The sequence below is a fragment of the Xenia sp. Carnegie-2017 genome, unplaced genomic scaffold, assembly GCF_021976095.1.
Source record: "Xenia sp. Carnegie-2017 unplaced genomic scaffold, XeniaSp_v1 HiC_scaffold_16, whole genome shotgun sequence".
NCBI lineage: Eukaryota > Metazoa > Cnidaria > Anthozoa > Malacalcyonacea > Xeniidae > Xenia > Xenia sp. Carnegie-2017.
In genome coordinates this window covers 2,282,362-2,306,074 of record NW_025813469.1, presented here as the reverse complement: position 1 = coordinate 2,306,074, position 23,713 = coordinate 2,282,362, and the positions used below count along the sequence as shown (strand labels likewise).

Genomic DNA, 23,713 nt, shown 5'->3' with positions numbered 1-23,713 from the left:
GTAGACAGTTATATTTGCATTACATGAAATCGTTTTAACGATATTTTGCCATAAGTGTGCGGGGGCTCACGAAATTGCCATGGCGGAAATTTGAAAAGAAAGTGAAACGCTTTTGAAGATTGATATTCAAAGTATCAAACTGTACGCTTTTTTTCGAAGTTTTGAGCTTAATGTTCAAGTGAAGAGAATTTGAAACAACCTGTTTTTAAAGTGTGGTTTTCAATATAAAACTTGTCGCGTTTGCTGAAAAAGGATGTCAGGATTTAGTGATTTGCTTCAGCAAGCCGAACAGCTGACAGCGGACATTGAGAGTGGTGGCGAGCTTCCGAGGATAGAGAGAAACCTGCATCAATTGGCAGAAGCAGGTGACCGACTGTGGAAGAAAACAACAGGGGGGGCTGGCGACGATGCTGATGTCAGAGCGTAAGTTAATGAGAAAATATCTGTTAACTGTTGTTCACACTTCCCTCCTTTTTTTCATTCATCTGGCACATTTATGTGTAATGAGTTCATTTGTTGAAAGAAAATACCCAACTTTTGACCTTAATGGATAATACAACCTCCACATTCTTGGATGGCTAAACCTATGAACCACCTTCCACTAACCCCCATCTTTGTCAGTTAGTTGTACACCAACATTTATATTTAAAAACTTTGAAAGCCAGTAACATCAAGCTTTTTGGACTACTTTCTCAAGCATTCTTTGACAAATTTGTGTACGTCAAAAATCTACTGTTTGTGTTGTTCAGATATTTATATTACTTGATGTAATATGATTATTCTATGTTGACCAGGTCTATACTGCTCGGTTCCAAAGGCTTTGATTTACCAAAGTTGTCTGAAAAATTAGATAATCTTAGTACGGCCAATACCTTTGAACCATTGGAACCAATCAGAGATGCGGACATTCAGGTAATCATTAAACAATGTATCTTAGGAAAGCCTTAAGTACTTTTAATTTTGAATATATAGTATTTATTAAGGATGTTTTAGCAAGCTAGGTTGGGTTGCTCTTTGGGAATGGATCACAGCAAATGTTGTTGGATTGTGTTTGTGTTTTTGTTTCACAGACTGTCTCCAGTTTGACATTTGATACTTATTGAAATTTTAGGGTTTTTTGAGAAATGAAAGGGAAAATGCTATCCTGGCTGCAATAGAAGAATCCAAAAAGAATGTATGTCATTTTGATGATTAATTGCATCATTGTCATCTTCATGTAGAATTCTTCCCCTCTTGTCATGTGATCCAAATCAATTGTCATGTGACTCAAATCAATTGCACCTTCTTCCAAGTAGTTCTTGGCACAAAGTAATGCGTTGGTCACGACTCTTGTTTTGATAGAAATTTATGTTTAGTCTGCTGCTTATTCAATGTTTGTATTCCTCTGTCTTAGACATTTGATGAAGCGGAGAGGAATCATTGGAGATGTATGGAGCAAGACTGGGAACAAGAGAAGTTGAAAATCTTAAATTCTCTACTGGGTTCCGATCAAGATTCTCTTGATTTCTCAACCGAGATCATGGTGAGGGCACTGAGACTGAAAATCTTTTTGCTCCCTTTCTAAGATATATTCTTAATTGATACATTTTGTTTCAAAATCAATTGAAGGACGGTGCTTTCAATCGTGTTGATCTCTCTCAGAGAAGTGGCCTGGATTTCATTGAAATGGCATATGCAAGACAGGTTAGCACTATATTACTATACTTTGGCATGCAGCGCTCTATCCCTAGCTAATATGTCATACCCACTAGAACCCCTCTTTAATCATGATTATACACCTTCATACTCACGATTTTTCGTGATATTTCACGCAAAAATGGCAAAAGCTGACACCATCACACTTTTTGTTCACGCTCATCACCAGTCTCCTAATATAAGGAGGCGCAAGGCATGCTCAGGCTCCTGGGCTCATTTTGTGATATCTCACGCAAATATAGCAAAAGCTGACACCATCACACTTTTTGTTCACGCTCTTCACCAGTCTCCTAATATAAAGAGGCGCGAGGCATGCTCAAGCTCCCGGGAAGGCAAAAACGCATGTGACGCGTTGTTTCTTCCTTTGAGAAAACTGGAGATGAGTTGGTATCATGTGATTTCAGATCTATATGCACAACGAAGCTGTCCTTCAGGGAATGGATTTTGACCTCGTTGATGGCTTTCACAACACGGCAAGCAAATTCGATGACCAGGTATTATTATTTAGCAACTTTGTTTGCATGTGCTTCGTATTCACGTTCTCATTTGTGAAAATTTCGTGAACAATTTATTCTACACAACACAATATAGCACATCAAAGATTGCTGGATGCTAGTTGATCAAATGACTGACCTCAATGCAACGATATCGTCAACCTCCTCTGCTGAAAGGTCAAGGTACTTGACTCTTGCGCATGACATCTGGGGAAGATTTCGACGTTCCAGTTGCAATATAGCACAGAGAGGAATATTAAAAATGTTTTTTGTTATTCCATTCCAGATTTTCCGTAGACTCACAGGGTTTTTTCATACAGCGTGCGCGATCATTTTTAGAGAAACGGTATGTTAACTTTTTGTTTGGCACTGCCATCATTTTGTCCTCAGATCATCTTGTGGATCATGAATACCTGTGGATCATCCTGTGGATCATCCTGTGGATCATTAAAGCCTGGTTCACACGAGTGAAATAATGATAAGCACAAGCGTAGACAAAAGATAAAACAAAGATAATCAACAACGAAGCACATGACATAAGCGTCAACATAAGCGCAGGCATAAGGAAAATATTCAAGCGTAAGCTAAGAGAAGAACAAAAAGAAGATTTAAAGAAAATCCCATTCTCTTTGTCTTTATAAACCTCTAGAGCAATAGAAACAAAAGTCTCGACGTTCGTGCTGTATTTTACTCGTCTGAACCAGGCTTTAATACCTCAAATAATCATCTCGCATACTATGAATATCCTTGTATAATCATAAGTATCAATCAGTGATCTCCAAAAGCTACCTTAATTCACTTGGCAAAACCTCAAATAATCATCTCGCATACTATGAATATCCTTGTATAATCTTAAGTATCAATCAGTGATCTCCAAAAGCTACCTTAATTCACTTGGCAAAACCTCAAATAATCATCTCGCATACTATGAATATCTTTGTATGATCATAAGTATCAATCAGTGATCTCCAAAAGCTACCTTAATTAACTTGGCAAAACCTCAAATAATCATCTCGGATACTATGAATATCCTTGTATGATCATAAGTATCAATCAGTGATCTCCAAGAGCTACCTTAATTCACTTGGCAAAACCTCAAATAATCATCTCGCATACTACGAATATCTTTGTATTATCATATCCTCGTAATGGCCGTTTCAAGTGGATGTACACGTCCCTAGTTATCCTCGTAATGGCCGTTTAACTGAGTACGAATATCCCTAGTCACCCCTCCCCTCTTCCCCAATGGTCGATGCAACATTGTGTTTATATCCCTAGTTACTCCCCTTTTGATTGTTTTAACTGAGTGTATATTTCCCCCATCGTTGTGTAGGTATCAGAAATACATAGAAAGAACAGTGTACAATAATCTACAGCAAGCTCAGCTTGGAGGTGTTCCAGGTGTTTTCTTTTTAGTAAAGAGTTTTTTAAAGATACGACCGATGGTTGCCATCTCGCATGAACTTGAGGTATTGAAGTTAGGAGAAAAGTATAAAGACCCGATCCGATTGTTTCGGTTCCGACTTTTGGTTACTTGTTCAGACGGTCCGATAGTTTTGTTGACATTTATATTCGTTTGAATATTTATTGTCTTGAAAGCAGTTATTTGTGTTATCTAGTACTTTTATCGATATATCTGCGTAATTTTATACTTGTTTTCAAGTCTTTTTCAAATCTAATTTCTCGCGTTTGCTCAAATTTGAGAAGTATAGAGAGTAAAAAGCTTTAGCCTGGTCGCCCTTCCTGTGATGTTATCTGATAAAAATAGAGCAACTTCTAATTCTATAATGCTTTTGAGATTGTCGAATGCTCACTTCAAACACGTTCACACGATCCGTTTTCTTGGATCCGACAAAATTAGATCGTGTGAACGGGACTTAAAGAATGTTGTGATATTTCATCGATCGAGCTATGAATAGTCAATATCTTGGTGGAAAAAATCCATGCGAGTTGCTGGTCATTTTTTTGGTAAACAAGCCCAGCGGGTCGATTGATTGTCATCTGGGTGAATGAAACCGGGGGGGGGTAAATGACCATATATATTGTCTTTAAAGAAACTCGTTGTAACTCATCAATTTAGGACGGCGAAGTTGAAGGTGTTCCGCTGTGGCCGTTTATCTACTATTGTATCAGATGTGGTGATCTTGACGCGGCGATTCAAGTGGCCGAAATATCCCCGTATGTAGGAATAACTACGTCAAATTCTTTAAAAAAGATTACCGTGTATTACTACAGGGGATTGGTACTAGTTAGTTGAATATGGAGACTGTGTGTGTTCTTAGTAATTGTGCTAAAGTAGTACACCATGTGCTGAAGTAGTACACCATGTGCTGAAGTAGTACACCATGTGTTGAAGTAGTACACCATGTGTTGAAGTAGTACACCATGTGTTGAAGTAGTACACCATGTGCTAAAGTAGTACACCATGTGTTGAAGTAGTACACCTTGTGCTGAAGTAGTACACCATGTGTTGAAGTAGTACACCATGTGCTGAAGTAGTACACCATGTGTTGAAGTAGTACACCATGTGTTGAAGTAGTACACCATGATTTTATTGAAGTAGTACACCATGTGCTGAAGTAGTACACCATGTGTTGAAGTAGTACACCATGATTTTATTGAAGTATGTATTAATCCTGGTGGATTGATTTTTCATGTGTTGCTCTGAACTCACTTCGAGAATGTTTCTTATAAAGTATACAGTTAAAGAGCGTTTTTTCACGTGACGTCATAGTCACCATGTTGGTGTGACCAATTGAAAAACCTCCTCCATTGTCATGTTCATCACCATGTTGTTGTGACCAATTGAAAAGCCTCCTCCATTGTCATGTTCATCACCATGTTGTTGTGACCAATTGAAAAGCCTCCTCCATTGTCATGTTCATCACCATGTTGTTGTGACCAATTGAAAAGCCTCCTCCATTGTCATGTTCATCACCATGTTGTTGTGACCAATTGAAAAGCCTCCTCCATTGTCATGTTCATCACCATGTTGTTGTGACCAATTGAAAAACCTCCTCCATTGTCATGTTCATCACCATGTTGGTGTGACCAATTGAAAAGCCTCCTCCATTGTCATGTTCATCACCAGGGAACGAATGAAAATCTTTGCAAGACGTGTTCATTTTTGTATTTTCTCCACTGAATGACAAGAATGAAATTGTTGTCTTTAGTACACAATTTCATTCTCGATCTATTCATTTTATAGACATCACACTTCAAAATTGAAAGAATATCTCCAGGATTATATGCGCAATGAGGACAAGAGGTTTTTACAGCTTTTTAAATGATTCTTTACCACGATTTATGTGCCTTTCAGCATGGTCAACATCCGTATAGGAACAACCGCTTTTTTCATTGTTTCATACAGATTACATCCAAGCTTGGAAGAAGAATTGCGCCTTCAATATCGGCGGTCAGTGAACAACGGTTCCGACCCGTTCAAGAGGTAAGGATGTCTGAGCATGGTGAGAATGTTTGAACTACGTGTACCATCTCTCAAGGTGACTCTATTCGTGTCTTTTAAATTTACAGGGCAGTGTACACTGTCTTGGGTCATATTTCTGACGCTGAAGAATTGTCAGATGTAATCACGAAAACTGATGATTATCTGTGGTTAAAGGTATGCCAGTGAGAGAGTATTGGTATTTCGTGGGGTGATGATCTTTTTTACTCGAAGGGGGGGATGATTTGATTACCCGTTAATATTACTGCCAGTGAGAGAGCATTGGTATTTCTTGGGGTGATGATCTTTTTTACCCCAAGGGGGGGACGATTTGATCACGCGTTGGTGTTGAGGTGTTGCGATGAAAGTTTGATGGAGATATTTACCCATTTAGCTTTGTCATATTGTATCGAGCAGCGAAACCCGAGACCACAGTCCTGGTACATTGACATTGCAAAATCTTCAGATGCTTTTGTTGGAAGAATATGGTAGGAATTTTTACATTCTATCCATTCATTTTTATTATGATTTAATATATTGGCTGCTGTTGTTGTTGCTGGAAAAACAAATTCTTGTTCGACATGTAAGCAGTGCTGTAGAAGTGGGGTGGGGCTTAGGGAGGGAGTCCCCCTTCTATCTAAATTTAGTTCTACAGCACTGCATGTAAGTGGTAATTAGTTTTCTATAATGGTGGATTAATTGGTATTCTTGAAAAAACTTGTTAATATTGTAGATCAGAGATGGATTTAGGGGGAGAGGATGGGCGCACCCACTGTCCTAGGCTATTGGCGAAAGAGGGGTGCCATTTTTCCTAAAGAAATACAAATATACCAAACATTTAAGCAATTGCAATTAATGGAGCACGCTTTCAAAGTTATCACATTCATGATGAAAATAGAACGCAATTTTCTGACATACCACGGCAACGAGTAACCGCAAAATCCAATCCAAGCTAACGCACCCCCTCTTACAAAACCATAGTGAACCTCTCCCTGTTGTGTTTTACCCTTCTTCAACACTCTTTATCAACCATTATCCCTTCGTCAAAAAATATCGGTATTAAATGTTGTTCTCTTCAGGTGAATCGTATTTCAAGGCGAGCGATAATCCGCTGTTGTATTTTCAAGTTTTGATGTTGTCAGCACAGTTTGAAGCGGTATGCTATTATCTTTCATTACAATTCACGTATGTATCGTATATAGTATTCTTCATTCACGCATAATATGTATTTGAGGTACATCTTTGATGAAGGACAATGTTCCCTTGTCTCGTGTTTTTGTTTATGAATTAAGTCACCAATAAAAGTCAACCTTTGAAAACTATTTTTACCGGGTGGGTTCTTCATCGGGTTTACTTGCTCTAAATCTTACTAATTGAACATATGATCAAGCGGTCTTATATTAAATTTGCACACGCCTAACCATCACCTCCCCCCCCGTCCCTGATACGCATGCAAAATTAACTTTGCTCTCAATGTTGACTGGGGTTTTTTACCGGAGATGCCTTCTAACGTGTGCAGTATTTGTTTCCAGGCTGTGGAGTTCCTTTCTCGCATCGAAGCGTATCGCAGTCATGCCATCCACTTCGCCATTGTCATGTATTTGCGAAATCTTCTCATTCTATCTGAAACCGTGCAAGCACCATTGTGTAAGAACAGTGTTCATTATAAACTTCATGTCTGAAAGTTTTGATAACCTTTAATCATCTTTGCTCAAGTTTGATATCTTCTGATCAGGTTTAACAGTCGTTTTGATAAGTTTGATAAACTTTGATTACCTTCTGGGTCAACCAGTTTGATAACCTTTGATTAGGTTAAACAGTCATTTTAACCAGTTGTATAACCTTTGATTAACTTTTGGTCAAACAGTTTCATAACCTTTGATTAGGTCAACCAGACATTTTGACCAGTTTGATAACTTTTTTTCAACCAATTTGATAACTTTTGATTAATTTTTGTTCAACCAGTTTGATAACCTTTGATTAATTTTTGTTCAACTAGTTTGATAACCTTTCATTAGGTCAACCAGACATTTTCTGCTACGTAATACTTACCAGTTGTTTTATGTCTTGTTGTATGTGCTCACGGAATTGCGGGTGTGTATGATAATTTTAAGTCTGATTTGAAAAATAAACTTTAATCTACATCATCTGTAATGATGTTACAAAAGGAGCAGATTTAAAATTTCAACCCAATTTACGTTTGTCTGTATTTGAAAATCGTAAATCTTTTAAAATAGCTAAACGACATGTTATAAACTTGAACCTGTGTTGATGCGGTACTCTGTTCTGTTGCATTCTGAAAATCTGATACATTTTTTCTTTGGCTGCTGTAGTAACCAAAGATTTGTCCGATCTTGGAATTCGAAAAATAAACTTTGCTCGTCTTATCAAATCTTATACAAGAAAGTTTGAGATTACGGATCCGCGAGAAGCTTTGCAGTATTTTTATCTTTTGAGGTTAAGTATTTTTAAACAGTTGACACGTCATTCACACCTTAGTTAACTAGTTGAATCAACAAATCAATTCCATTGCGATCTGGTTTGATCTATATCCCTTGCATCCTTTATTGTATCCCTTGCATCCTTTATTGTATCCCTTGCATCCTTTATTGTATCCCTTGCATCCTTTATTGTATACCTTGCATCCCTTTATTGTATCTCTTGCATCCCTTTATTGTATCCCTTGCATCCTTTATTGTATACCTTTCATCCTTTCATTGTATCCCTTGCATCCTTTATTGTATACCTTGCATTCCTTTATTGTATCCCTTGCATCCCTTTATTGTATCTCTTGCATCTTTTATTGTATCCTTTGCATCCTTTATTGTATCCCTTGTATCCTTTATTGTATACCTTGCATCCCTTTATTATATACCTTGCATCCTTTATTGTATACCTTGCATCCCTTTATTGTATCCCTTGCATCCTTTATTGTATACCTTGCATCTCTTTATTGTATCCCCTGCATCCTTTATTGTATACCTTGCATCCCTTTATTGTATCCCTTGCATCCCTTTATTGTATCCCTTGCATCCCTTTATTGTATCTCTTGGTCCATTGTCTTGCATCCCTTGTATTGTATCTTTTGCAACCCTTTAATTTTTTATTTTTGCAACACCTTTTGGCCATAGAGCACTATCGCTGAGCTGTACCACTTTGCTTTTAGGAAGCTGAGAAGCCCCGGTGGAGAAAATTTGTTCAATAAATGCGTCAGCGAACTCGTACTGGAAACACGTGAGGTAGTAATCGTGCTTCAAAGATCGCGCATTATCTTCTAGTATCTCCCCAGTCCCCCACATTTGAGAGTGTCGCAATCAATGTATGTTCACGTCCACGTGTACTTTATTTATATTCACAGTTCGAGTTGCTGTTGGGTCACGTGGATGTTGATGGCACTAGAAAGGTAAGTATAATTTACCGTCGGCTTTGTCGTTGACTTCATTACTATCATACTTTTCATTAACGTACATAGAGCTGAACTCATCGTCATCGTACATTTCACCATTCTATACCAAAAGCTCAAAACCTTGCGTTTTACTCATTTGATATTTTCTTCATCCAATACCCAAACTCTTCTCCGTGGATCCGGACTGGACCAAGTGCTTTTCATCTCTTTAACTTGCAGCTCGTAAACACGCTTGAATTTTTTTAACTTTTCATTTGTTTTCTTGCAGCTCCTAAACATGCTGCATAGTTGTGTGCTGATATTAACTCTTAATGTAACTTATTTTATCCATTTTCTCTTCGCTTCATAGTTTGGCTGCATCGAAAAATTTCAAGGCGACATCGAAGACATTATCAACGTTGTTGCCAAGGATACGGAAGAGAAAGGTCTCTTTGAAGAGGCCGCTAGGCTTTATGACCTTGCCAAGGTATGAATAGATTCAATTGAGTTTTTTATCGTAGAAGGAAATTCCAACGCCCCTCCTTGTAGATTATTCGCATTCACCGTTCGTTTGTTACATAGAATCACGAGAAGACAGTGGAAGTGTTGAACAAGCTTCTTAGTCAGGTATGTTTTCTATTATGCGATTTTGACTATTTACATTTTGGATATAAAATATAAAAAAAATTTAAAAATTTTTTTTTGTATTTTTATTAATCCTCTTTGTCAATTATTGTTTATCAAATCAATCTAACAATCTAATTGGTTATTTCATTTAACTATTGTTGTTTTCATTCGTTGATGGAATTTTATTCCTTTGATAAGGTCGTTTCAACTGCACCAACTCCAAATTCTAACCGAGACAGATTGAAAACTCTGGCTTTCAATGTTGCCGAAAGGTTGGTTGCACTTGGGATACTTCATGTAATTTTGCATCTATTTTTCGCCGAATATTCATCAAAACTATCTTCATCCGGAAAATCTTTTAAATGTTAAGTGAATTATCGTGTTGAACGTGGCTTTTTCCACTTCTTTTGACTTGTGTTGTGCATTTCCGAAGGAAGTTACTAAGTCTGATATCAGAGATATGTGTGTTTCCATTTTGTTTTGTTGAAAGTATTTTTGTGAAGTTTTGACGTTGTTACGGGGATATGTGTGTTTCCATTTTGTTTTATTGATAGTATTTTTGTGAAGTTTTGACGTTGTTACGGGGATATGTGTGTTTCCATTTTGTTTTATTGATAGTATTTTTGTGAAGTTTTGACGTTGTCACGGGGATATGTGTGTTTCCATTTTGTTTTATTGAGAGTATTTTTGTGAAGTTTTGACGTTGTCACGGGGATATGTGTTTTTCCATTTTGTTTTGTTGAAAGTATTTTTGTGAAGTTTTGACGTTGTTACGGGGATATGTGTGTTTCCATTTGGCTTTTTTGAAAGTATTTCGTACATTTTCAATTTAGATATAAAAGCCAGGGTAACAACGCATCTCGAATGACATTAAACACGTTTTATCTTCTCTGTGATCTCATTCAATTCTTTGATCTTTACCATCAAAATCTAACGGATGAAGCGTTTGAGGTACTGGCTCGTCTTCCACATCATTTATCATGGTCTCATTTTTTCATCCATCGATTCAATCAAAAAAATTTTCTGTTTTGCTTCATGTTCATTTAAGGTTATGAAAAAGTTGCAGTTGGTTCCATTAAGTGGTGCGAGCGTAGATCAAAAGGTTTCGTCATTTAGGCAGTACACGGATGAGGTGAGATCTTTGGCATTTTGTTGTTTCATTTTAGTATCTTCCCAAAAAACTTATATACTCTAATGTGGTATCTTCACCAGGAGTGATCTTATGTTTAAACTTGAGTTCTTAGCTATATACTACAGTCTAGTGTCTTCACCAGGAGTGATTTTATGTTGAAACTTAAGTTTTTAGCTATATACTACAGTCTAGTGTCTTCACCAGGAGTGATCTGATGTTGAAACTTGAGTTTTTAGCTATATACTACAGTCTAGTGTCTTCATTAGGAGTGATCTTATGTTGAAACTAGAGTTTTTAGCTATATACTACAGTCTAGTGTCTTCACCAGGAGTGATTTTATGTTGAAACTTAAGTTTTTAGCTATATACTACAGTCTAGTGTCTTCATTAGGAGTGATCTTATGTTGAAACTTGAGTTTTTAGCTATATACTACAGTCTAGTGTCTTCACCAGGAGTGATCTGATGTTGAAACTTGAGTTTTTAGCTATATACTACAGTCTAGTGTCTTCATTAGGAATGATCTTATGTTGAAACTTGAATTCTCATATACACCAGTTTAGTGTCTTCATCATGTAGAGAAATAATGTGGAAACCCGTGTCTTTGTAAACATGGAAATTGGAAAAATCAAGCTTGATTAGAGATGATCTAATCCTAATGCATTTTAATCCAACAGATTCGTCGATGTCTTCCTGATATTCTGATTGCGACTATGACCATCCTGTATAACAAATACAAAGAAAGAAGGTAGCTGTAATCAATTCATTATCTTTATGTTATGATCATGATTTTGATTTTCTCTGATGCTCGTATTACCACTGATCAAAATGAACCAATTAATTATAACCTTCGTACAATAATGATGTTAGCCATCCACTAGTTGAAAACTAGCTCCGTACTATCGCTGATCAAAATGAACCAATTAATTATAACCTTCATACAATGATGATGTTAGCCATTCACTAGTTGAAAACTAGCTCCGTACTACCGCTGATCAAAATGAACCAATTAATTATAACCTTCGTACAATGATGTTAGCCATTCACCATTTGGAAAACCAGTCCCATATTTTCTCCTATAATGACAAATTAATTATTAAAGAATTAATTAATTAATTAGGAATTAATTTTTCCTATGATTTTTCATAGTAGGTGTAAAAGTTGCCATTTATATATGATACTATGGCTTTTCTTTTTTGATTTTTTTTATAGACCTGACTATCCCAGTTCCCCGGCAACGCTCGGTCGAGAAGGTGGATTGCAAACTGTAAGTATTATTATTTTACGTGAAGTATTATTTTAAGAAATTTTGCCGCTGATCAAAATACAACATTTACGTTTGAATGAAAGCTTTTGACATGAAATATGAAAAAAAATGTCGGTTGACTTCTTACATATTAATGCAGAGTTGTTGTGAGTTAACTTGGAAAATCTTCGAATTTATTTTGCTACTGTTGCGTGAAAATCTTTGGTGCAGTCATGACATGCGCACGAAAGTGAGCTTATTTGAAGAAAACCGATTTTTGCAAATCTGATTGTCATTTATTTTGTTTATAGTTCCGTAAAAATATTCGCCAACAAGCCAGAGCTTTGATAACTTTTGCTGGTTTGCTTCCGTATCGAATGCCTGGAGACACAAGTGCCCGACTTGTACAACTGGAAGTCCTCATGAACTGATTGATTGATCTCGACTTATCTTCGGATGGTATCGGAATGTTTCCGGTCGTGCTCAGGTAGCAATTATTCAGTTTCGCGCATATGACTCCAAAGTTTATTGAACTTGATAATTTCGTGAAGGAATACTTAATATGATTTACATATACACGTACAGGATATATGATCATAGCATTGATGTAATGTGTATTTTTACATAGTGCCCCTTCCCCTCCCCCCCCATTTATGAGAAATTAACCGTGTTTCAAGGGGGGGGGATGAAGTAGAAGTGCCAGTGCGTATGTATCGTCTGTGTGTCAAATCAGAGACCTTTTTTTTTCGTAGCACATCTTCGAAACAAGTGTCCGTTGGAAACTTGTTTCCCTTAAACATCGCCAAACTTTGCAAAACTGTTGATTTTGAAAACAAAAAACGCTTTTCTTGTGTAGTAGTCATCTGCGATGCACTTGTTTACAACTAACCACCTTGTTATATTGAGTGAGTGAGTGAGAAAATGAATATCATGCAATTTGAATGTAGAAGCTGTCTTATCGATAACTCTGCTCACATAACATATGCACGAAATATGTGTCGTTTGGCTATTATATTGTCAATGACCACAAGTTTTCTTCATTTTTTCAAATTTAACGCGAATTTCGGCAGAATGCCTAAAACACTCGGTCTTTTTGGCGATATGCAAATATGGCACATTAGTGTTTGGGATGATATTTAAGAGGCGACATTTTCACACTATAATCATTCGGCTAGATAATGATTTACATAATGTTGGCTGGAATATAATCGCCGAGGCGAGTTGACGTGAACAAAGTTCACGAGTTGAAGACAAACGGGTTTTCATCAAGAACAATTTCGATTTGGTTCGTGGGAACATGGAAGATTGCTTAGTGGTTTGAAGTTAAGGTGGTTGACAAGATTTGACGATTTGTTTTGAACGGGGAATGTCATTGGACAGGAGTACCTTGAAAAGCCGCCTCGAGCAAGCTATTGAATCTTCTAACGTAAGTAATGAGAAATAGTTTAAGGTGTCTACTCCAAAGAAGGTAATTTTTGTTTTAACTTTTTTCTTCATTTTGTTCTTATCATATAGCAAAGCCCTTTTCTCATGTTGAATTAAGTACTTCATCTTCGGTAAGTTTCATTTATATACGAGTATCTGAAATTACATTTAGACCTACTGCACCTGTATCATCAATTTCAACTATAAACGCAGAAATGCACCTTTATATGATATATTCAGTTACGTATTTGAAAGTAATCATTTGAGACATTGATTGTATTTATAAATCAGCGCTCGCTTTTAAAGGCAAATACCGTGTATTTATATTTCTGAGAAGATAAGTAAACACTGTTAATGTATACTTCTGGAAAAATGTCTTCAAGAGTAAGCACTTCGTTTGATTGATTTTTTGGTAAAGATGAAATGCACGAAAAGGTTTATTTTACATTTTATGAAAAAGTACTGTTTGTTCGTGAAATATTTCAAGATAATTTGGATCGTTTAAACCAAAGCTAATGTTCTTGTGGTTGCATGGCGAATTGATTTAAATATAGCATGTATACCTACTTTAACATCCCTATACGATCAATAAAACTGTATAGATCACACGTTGAAAAAACAAGTGTTGAAAGCAGGTGGCAGTCTGCATGAATATATATACAAAAATATATGGATCACATAAACTTTATTAGCTAAAATATAAACTCTAGCTAAAATATAGGCTATATAAATACATAAATAATGGATCATTTAAAACAGTTCTGTAAGGTCTGTCACTATCGTATATTTTCTTATACGTAAGTTCATGGAAAAATTATTATAAGGTTGTATTTTTTGTCGTAATATTTGGCTTGTAATTATTGTACGTAATAGGTTGATATTGCTTCCTTCATCCACCCCAATCATTTGTGGAAACTCGACTTCTTTTCTTATGCAGTTAGGCTCAATAATTTGCTGTGGGGAAACCTACAACGATGTTTTTTCCAGGGAAAATATTCGTAAATGTCTTGATTGCTGATATTTCACGTTTCTCCGATCGGCATTCGGCCATTTGACAGTGTCTAAAGCCTATTGGATAAGGAAGTGATCACGTGTATCGTGAAATGCCTATACTTTGATAGTGACCGATTCTATTGCATCCAATCGCGTTGGACTGGAAATGTTTGCAGGCGATGTAACACCAACTGTTTCACGACCGTCACCGATTAAAGTTGAATTGAAAGAGAAGGAAAAGCGCATCGTTTTTGAGGTTAGAAAATTCAACAATGTAATGTATCAGACTGTACAAATGTGTGTAAATTTCGTCATATATAATAAATGTTTGTTGTTAGAAGAAATTGAGTTAGATGTTTTAGGTCAGCGTCTACCAACGTAGTGTAATGTATCGGACTGTACAAATGTGTGTTAATTTTGTCGTATACTAAATGTTTCTTGTTAAAAGAAACTGAGTTTGATGTTTTAGGTCGACGTTTGCCAACGTACTTTCAATCGGTTTGATAAGAATTTTAATGATAGTGTGAAATTGTAGAGGATGGTTTTAATTTATCAAGTAAACACTGAAAAGCAAACCACAATACCTTGCTAACCCTAAGCTTTTAGTGACGACATTAAAGCGTTAAATTACGGATAATTCTTCTTCAAACATTGCATGAATTATCATTGTAGGCTATGAATGAGTATGGCTTGCAGAAACCTAACGGCAGAATTGAAACAACGTCGCTGTCAGTTAGCGGATCGCGCTCAAAAATTCTTCAAAAACTTCTGGAGAAAGACACTGAACAGCTCAAGTTGAGCTCTCACGACAAAAAGTCGAATGATAAAAAGGGCTTGTTTTCCGCCGTTGTAAATAACGAAGAAGGGAAATCCTTTAACAAGGATAAATATTCAACAAACATAAGCAAGGTATTGCCAAGTAAATGCGCTCCCGAAAATCCCATGCGAAGCAGCGACTCCGCTCGAAATAGTGAAAAGGTCGAAATTTACTCGAGGACTTCTACTGTTCAAAACGCCAAAGAAAGTACAAGATCAACCATTAATGGTAAAAGTTTTGAAGAAAAACTCAAACTTAAGAAGTCAATGTCGCCGTCTTTGAATGCACTTATCGAAAAGGATGCCCAGAACAGTCAGCGTTTTCATGAAGATAAAAAAGATCTGTGGATTAGCGAGATCAGGTACAAAGAAAGCAGTAAAGAAGCATCGAATAGCTTTGACAACATCGAAGTGAAAGTTTCAAAGAAAGCAGAGAAAAATTCTGAAAATACTGTTCGTAAAGGCTTTGGAAATGTGTTTGTACTTTCGGAAAAACCTACTAAATATTCCTCTAAAAGAGAGCGGGAGGACATATTAAGGAAAATTTCATCTTATAGTCAAAAAAACGACGATCTTTTGTCGATTCGTCCGAAACTGTCGTGTGACAGCAAAACAAAGGCGGGAAAAATCTCAAGGGAATTTCCATATATAGAAATGTCTATGAATGATGAAGATTTGCTCTTTTCTGTACGAGAAAGGCGAAATAAGTTTACAAAAGATCAGCAAAATGTTTCATCAAGCGAGAAAACAACGACAACACACCGGAAGGAATGTTTGTTTACGTTGAGAGATGTTTCCAGTGCATTATCTCTTCATGAAACTATCCAAGATAAGCTGATTGACGATAAACACAAACACGAAAATTTCGTCATCGTTGAAGATGGTTTAACTCCTGGTAATGTCCAAATGAACGCCGAGTCTACGTCTGTTGAAGAGTGTTCATCAAATTCTCAAGATTCTGATGTTTCAGGCAATATTGAAAAGAACGAACGTGTTTTTTGTGGACAGTACAGACTGGAAAAGTCTGAAATAAGGATTGGAAATACGGCAGGCGACAATCATACTAAACAGATAAACATAGCAAATAAGTCTGTGGATGCCTTAGAACAACGCTCAATCTCAAAATCTTTGGCTGATCTTTTGGCAAAGGATGAAACACTAGATTCCAATATAATACATGAAAACGACGCTCAAAATTCATATCTTCCCAACGATAAAACAAAAGAGCTTAAAAGGACAACGCTCCGTAGTGCACCCGCTTCGTCAAATCCTGATGGTCTCGTTCAGTCGACAGAAAAAACGCGTGAAAATCAGGTGCACCTTCCTTGCAACAATAGGATCGAAAAAGGCGATTTTTTGCCGAATAGTTCTGATGTTATTTCACATAATCACATTAACGGTTGTAGCGCGTTTGCTTCTGTGGAAAAGACAAAGGATATCAAGTCCAATACTAATAAATCGACTTCACCTCAAGAAACTGCCCGTCATATTAATGGTCGAATACAACAGGTTATTCCTTCCCAATTAAACCAGGGCACCAACCATAATAGGAAGCACGATCACGTGGTGTCCACCACTACGTCAAGCTCTGTCGTTCGTCCCAGTCCTTTACACGAAATGTCAAATTTTCTAGCGAATGGGGGTAATTTGTCATGTGATCACGAACTAAAGAAACTTGTAGCCGAATTCGAAGTGCAGAAACAAGACTACGAGGCGAAAATTACTGAGCTTCAGTTACAACTGGACGATCTGCGTCGACAGGAATCCCATAAACTTAAAAAAAATGGTTCCATTTCTGACATTACATCGTCCTATTCACCCTGTTCTACACCCATATTGTCACGTGACAATTCGTCACCATGGACGACGCCAAATCTAACTCCACGTGATTTATTGTCGGAAAATGTTGTTACTTGCAAAAGTCCAGTCGCTCCCCCACCACCTACCCCTCCCTTCCTTCCTGGGCCACCGTTGGTTTCCGAGAATAACGCTAGACCATCAAAGCCAATCATTAAACCAAAAGCCGAAATGAAACCTTTGTTCTGGCAAAGAATCATCTCTTCAAATGGTAGGATGAAAGTGCTTGTTGCATTTCACTACGGTATTGTAACTTTTACAGTTACAAAGTAAGGAAACTTCAAATTAGTTATATATGAGTATGAAGTATTTGTTGTGGAGTGTTAAGGTTGGTTTTATATTGAAATTATTGTGGAGTGTTAAGGTTGGTTTTATATTGAAATTATAAAATGCTGTGGAAGTAATACTCTTCCCCAGGTATATTATGTTCTATTGAGTATGAAGTTATTCTCCTCGAAGATTGGACTCGTTCATTTTGTCTTGTGTCGGTATTTATCCAAGCGTGTTATTTTACGTATTTCAGAATCAATGACAAAAGTCAAATGTATTTGGAGCAATATGAAGGAACCGCTCATCGATACGAATGAATTTGAAAGGTAGCTTTTTAAATTGAATTGAATTTGCCTGACTTAATGAGAAGCTTCTTTTGTCTGCGAACATATTGTTTATTTTGTCCCTGTGTCATTAACTGTAGGCTGTTCAGCAAGAAAGTTACAGGTCACAAATTTAAAAGAACGAAATCGCTTCGTGACGACAAACATTTTGCTCACATCAACGGGAAAAAGGTAATTACACGTGTTTAACATGATTTTATTTGGGGATATTTGAGTACATTACGGGAATGCATGTGTCAAGTATTGGTAATACATGTGTACATCATCAACGGGAAAAAGGTAATTACACATGATTAACATGATTTTGTTTGGGGATATATGAGTACATTACGGGGATGCATGTGTATAAATGTGTACATCGTGGGAGTACATGTGTACAGCATTGGTAATCATAGGAATACATGTGTCAATGTATACATTCTGCAAAAGTCGTATTGAAGGTTGTGTTTAGATGATTACCGCCTGAGCCTGTAATTTGTAATTCTGTGGGGGGTGGGTTATTGTCAATCTTCTACTTGAAGTCAAAAAAATTTTGATATCATTTTTATTATACGCCATTTTGAGATACAAAAATAATCATATTTATCGTTAATGGAGAATTAAATCTTCTCCTAAACAGACAGTGGAACCATCAAACCAGACGTTTGAGTGTGTTTAATCGTCTTGTAAATGACCGTTTTTCTTAGGTTGCAAAACTCCTGGAAACGAACAGGTCACGTGCTATTGGCATCAAAATGAGCAGCTTAAATTGTCAGCTTGAAGACATCATCAATGCTGTTTATAATATGGACACTTCCGTTGTTGATATGGAAAGGTTTGTTTTCAAATTGTTTTCACGTCGAGACTTGTTTACTATCTTGTCGTTTTGATTTGTTTATAAACGGTTTTCAAATCTGCTGTTGTGTGGCACTTCCACTTTTTTCCCAATGTTATAATTGAGAAACAATTGCCCAATCACATTCGTTCAGACTAGGCAATAAGCCAATCGGTTAGTGTAAGGAAGATCGATTTTTGTTGGAGAAGCTTCCACTTGTGACGTATTAATTCCTTGCAGTCTCCAGTCGATATACGATATTTATCCAAGAGAGGAAGAAATTGAAATGATCAACGAGCATTTGAAAAAAATTCCATCGGGTAAAAACATTATTTTCTGTCTAGAAATGAGTATTGAATGAAAAAAGCACGATTTCTTAAAACATCTAATAATTAAAACTCGGCATTTGACTATTCCCCGAAGTCAATTGACTACACTCAAGAAATAACTTCAAATTCATTCGTCAATTGCTTCAGTATTCATATTGGTAGTTTAGTCAAGTGGAAGCATTTCATTTTTTACTCGTTCCAGTTCCCTTGGATAAACCTGAAGAGTTCGTGTATCAATTGACGAAAATGAAAAGTTTTAAGGAGCGCTTGGAATGCTGGTTATTTCAGGATAGGTTCACTGAAATCATCTGTGGTACAGGTACGAGGTACAATGCTAAATAAATGTTTGATTCCCTTAGACTTTGCCGTAAATGCCATTCCATATTTTCCACTGAAAGCACTTTTTTTTACAGAGCGATCTTTGATGAGTGTTATCGAGAGCTGTGAGATCGTTACTACCAAGTAAGCGATATTTGATATATAGCCATGATGAAACTTTAGTTTTTGAACAAGAAGACAATCTGTGAGACCGGCTTGGATCATATTATGAAAAATGAACATCAGCCATAAGATTAGATTTAGGATCAAGAAGAAATGTGCATTTTAATATGCAGTCTTCACTATCACCAGTTTACACTTCAAAATCTCTTTTCATTCTGTCCTTGAGTGATGTACTACTGCTGACTTTATTTTCGCGCCTTGAGTGATGTACTACTGCTGACTTTATTTTCGCCTTGAGTGATGTACTACTGCTGACTTTATTTTCGCGCCATTAGTACTGCATCTAAAACCATTCCACTCTCTCCTTACAACCCACACCAAACTTTTAATCGATCTTTGCCACTTGAAAAACAACTAGAAAAACCTTTGAAAATAATAGGGGATTCGTTGCTAGCGGATTAACGAAAAAACTTGATCAACAAAGCGAAGCTTTCATTGTATATTATGTCTTTGTCGCCGCAAGCTTAAAATCCTTAACGATATCCGAGTTCATCTTGTCTAGCTCTGATATTGCCATACTTTTGAGTCTCATTCTGGCGTATGGAAACTACATGAACGGCAACACCCATCGCGGCCAGGCGGATGGCTTTCATTTGGACGTCTTACTCAAACTGAAAGATGTGAAAGCGAAGGATTGTGATATCAACTTACTTCAATATACGGTCAAGCAGTATCAGAAACGGTTTAACAAGGGCGACTCGCCACTACCAAGTCACGTGTCATTTTTCAACGCTGCTCAGGTAAATGGTTTTGATCATTATTTTGCAACCACATCCTCATCTTGTCGGAGCCATTCCTGAAAAAGATGGGCTAGTTGTCACGAGAATTTGTTTTGATAATGGAGTGTTTGCGTTGCCATAAAGGGAGTGTTAAGCCCGGCGCACACTAGCGCCATCGGCCGCACACTTGAGGAAATGGCGTGCACCAACAGTCACGAGTGACTCTCAGCTCAGCCGATGGCGCTAGTGTGCGCCGGGCTTTATGGAGTCGTAGGAAGAAAGCAAATGATTAGGCTATAGTGAAGTGTTTGACATGCTGGTTTATTGATCGTCAATATCGCTCCTAGTTTACAATTTTAGAGACAGCATTGACGAATGTGAACAAAGTTTTCGTTTGTCTTAAAACCATCCTAGTACATGAATGGTGAATATTGATTTTCGAAATTGTGGTTTATAACTTTGTTCATTCGTTTCTAGGTTTCATTCGAGAAGCTTAAAGAAGGTTAATTTTTACTTTATAATCGCCGACATAATGCTTTATTTCCAACGCTATATTGATTTGTGAACATTGTACCTTTATTTTTTCTGTAGAATTGATCAAATTATCCCAGTTGGTCGACGAGACTGAGGCTCAAGTATGCGCGAAACTTCATCTTATCTCGAAGAAGCCTAATCTCCTTTACAAAGGATCCCAGTCTCCCGATGATTGAGCTCTTGCTTGTCATTACACTATTACGCACGCGCACGTATTATCTGGACATTCTACTAACTACTAGGGCGATAGTAAAAATTTTTGCACAGTTATTTTGTCGAAGCGGGCAAAGTAATTTTAAAATCGATATTTGTTGTTTTTAGGTGTCGAAAATTTTAGACGAGTGTTCTCCTGTTCAGCGGTATCCTTTTGAAGAGAACATGCGTAGATTTCAAACAACCGGTATGTCCATGTACATGGCATGGTTTTATAACCAACGTGTGTCTACGAAATGGCGGGATTAATTATTTGCCCTCGTGCAACATCCGATACTTTATGTTATTTCAGCCAAACAGAAAATCTCGGAACAGAGAGAGAAATTGACGATAGCCGAGAATAATTTCCATGAAACTGTGGAATACTTCCAATGGGAGTCCATTACTAAAAAGGTCAATTGATTACAATTTTTGCCGATGCCTCGAGGGGGGGGAGGCGGCTAAAATTAGTTAAGGCGTGAGCGATGACTCAATATTTCTGTGCTTTCAGGAAACTCCGCAGGAATTTTTTGGACTATGGGCGAAATTTGTGGATGAAGTGAAAACATGTATTAAGGTAACACTCAAACTCTGTATGTAATTTATTTTGAAACGTAGGGATGAATGCTGACTGAGGGATGATCAGGGATATATGTGGATAAGAGTGGAGGTGTTGTTCAAGTAATGAGCTTCTATCAAACAATTGCTTTCTTAAACTTGTTTTTTTGACAGTGTGTTTTTAGTACATCCCTTATATAAGAGGATTTTAAAGTAGCTAATTGCGTCGAGTCAAGAACGTCCACGATTTCATCAACTTTTTTATTTATATTTAGATGGAAAAACAACAGCACCAACTTGTGAAAAGGAATTTCATCAAAGTTGAACATCTCAATCAGGTAGTTGGTGCTGTTCAGGGAAAGTAGTCCTGATTCACGCAAGTTAAATAAGCGTAAACACGAGCGAAAACGAAAGATTTAACAAATGCAATCAATGAAGCATTTGACATGAGCATTGACATAAACGTAAACATAATTTAAAAAAATTAGAGCAAAAGAAACAAAACTCTTGTCGTTCATGACTTATTTCACTCGTATGAACGATGTTTAAGGAAGCTCAACGCAGAAAGCTTCAAGCCGATGTATTTTGTTTACGTTTTTATTCGTCATGTCGGCTTTTTAAGAATCCCATTCATACTGAGAATTTATGCTCAAGCCACAACAAGGATAATTACTGTGAGAGAACAATGCTGTGCAGAATGCAAACATTTCCACCAAAAATTGTGGGAAATGTGATGTTTTGCACCGCAATCAATTAATAATGGATGTGCGTTAATAAAGTGTTTTTATCTTTAAAATGCAGATCAGAGAAGCGGCCACAAAATTCCAAAAACGACGTCAAAACGACGTGGATGTCCTTACTTGATTGGATCACTTGAGAGGTCACGTCTTTTCATCCTTCGTCCACTTCCTGTTTCACGTGAGTACAGGCTGGCATGAAAGTAGAAAGGAGCTTTTTCACCACAAATGGAAACACTGAATCATTGTTTCCATGGTAACAATATGTGCTTGCGCGGTGGTCTAGTAATGAGTTTACTGATCAAGTCTTTCCCAGTGAACTTTTGATATTATAGTTCACTGGTCTTTCCTTGTCGTTTTCAACGCTTCGCATTCTAGGCTACCGCATTCTATCTTGTTGCCTGCGATTGCCACTATTATTTATTTATGGCAAAAAGTTGTGTATTTTTGAACAAACTTAATGAACGTGAATGAATTGTAATATAAAACAAATTCCGAAGAAGCAAGACATCTTGAGATTGCAAAATATGAATCAAAACAAGACGAGAAGTAAACTGTAAATTTTCGACTTTGTTTCAAAGTCATCCTCATTCTGTCGAAAATTTACAGTTTACTTCTCGTCTTGTTTTGATTCATATTTTGCAAGATGTCTTGCTTCTTCGGAATTTGTTTTATAGTATACTTATTTAAATTGTCGGCTTGTCATGGTTTTTGTGAATGAATTGTGTTTTAAAGGAATCCTGCTGGTGAGAATATTCTCAAAAAAAGTTGTAAATTTTGCACGAAAGTGACCAAAACGTTGGAGAAATGATATTTGGCGAGCGATAAAAGTCTTGGTATTCTTTCTTATGATAATGGAATAAACCGCACTGTTTTTTGGTATTTTTGTTTATGTTAAACGTGATTAAAACTTCCCCGCAAATCGTTCAATTTTGCGCAAAGCGTTTGAATAATTAGTGATAAAAGGTTTGTTCATTATTAATTTCGAATTTGCGGTTCTACTACCACGGTCTTTTAAACGCACTTCGCTTTTTTAAATCACTCCATTTGTTGAAGTTCGCGTTTTTCGACCATCTCTACGAAACGTTGCTTTTTAATTGTATCCCACTTGGAAGTTGCTGTAGTCCTTTCTCGTTCTTTGCGTGGTGAAGTCATTCCTATCTACCAATGGCATATTACGTGAAAAAATTGTCTTGTCGTAGCAACTCCAAACAAGATGTGAAAAAATACGAGAAAAGAGGAAACGGAAATGACGCAGAAAGCAAGGTAAACTTTTATTCTTTTTTACATCCACTTTTTAATTCATCTGTGTGTGTGTAAAACCGACCAATATCGGCGTTTGTCTAATTTCTTCCATCTGCATCGATTATCGTCAACTTTTAAGCTATATGGATAAGATTATATTTAATTGTGGACGTTCTTATGCGCATATCTGCCGCTCCGTAATTTTATTGCCTTCGTTACACGAGACGTGCTTGAACGAGATCGTATCGTATCTGCTTCATTGTCCCGACCTTGTTTTCACACGGTAAAGATAACTGTTGTCTAGTTAGGAGGTACGTTTTGAAAATAGCTTGTATTTTGATCAAGTTTTTTGAGGTTG

The 23,713-nt window shown here is 36.9% G+C and overlaps 2 protein-coding genes across 2 annotated transcripts; both read left to right on the top strand.

Moving 5' to 3' along the window:
• The first annotated feature begins 73 nt into the window (after nt 1–73).
• LOC124437321 (nuclear pore complex protein Nup93-like) lies at nt 74–12,967 on the top strand. Its single transcript, XM_046987304.1, has 27 exons — nt 74–423; nt 795–912; nt 1,112–1,174; nt 1,394–1,522; nt 1,609–1,683; nt 2,100–2,189; nt 2,287–2,372; nt 2,476–2,535; nt 3,523–3,658; nt 4,270–4,367; nt 5,398–5,457; nt 5,560–5,637; nt 5,724–5,811; nt 6,029–6,122; nt 6,714–6,790; nt 7,167–7,281; nt 7,968–8,091; nt 8,801–8,873; nt 8,993–9,037; nt 9,390–9,506; nt 9,602–9,646; nt 9,845–9,918; nt 10,480–10,597; nt 10,695–10,778; nt 11,453–11,523; nt 11,988–12,042; nt 12,333–12,967. The coding sequence occupies exons 1-27, from the start codon at nt 254–256 to the stop codon at nt 12,450–12,452; spliced, it is 2,463 nt and encodes an 820-aa protein (XP_046843260.1). The 5' UTR covers nt 74–253; the 3' UTR covers nt 12,453–12,967.
• Nucleotides 12,968–13,956: 989 nt separating this feature from the next.
• LOC124437153 (formin-J-like) lies at nt 13,957–23,040 on the top strand. Its single transcript, XM_046987162.1, has 17 exons — nt 13,957–14,695; nt 15,112–17,323; nt 17,636–17,708; nt 17,807–17,897; nt 18,413–18,540; nt 18,781–18,860; nt 19,072–19,188; nt 19,283–19,331; nt 19,873–20,110; nt 20,567–20,591; nt 20,681–20,724; nt 20,945–21,023; nt 21,129–21,229; nt 21,327–21,392; nt 21,649–21,711; nt 22,175–22,291; nt 22,846–23,040. The coding sequence occupies exons 1-16, from the start codon at nt 14,606–14,608 to the stop codon at nt 22,235–22,237; spliced, it is 3,519 nt and encodes a 1,172-aa protein (XP_046843118.1). The 5' UTR covers nt 13,957–14,605; the 3' UTR covers nt 22,238–22,291; nt 22,846–23,040.
• Nucleotides 23,041–23,713: the final 673 nt, after the last annotated feature.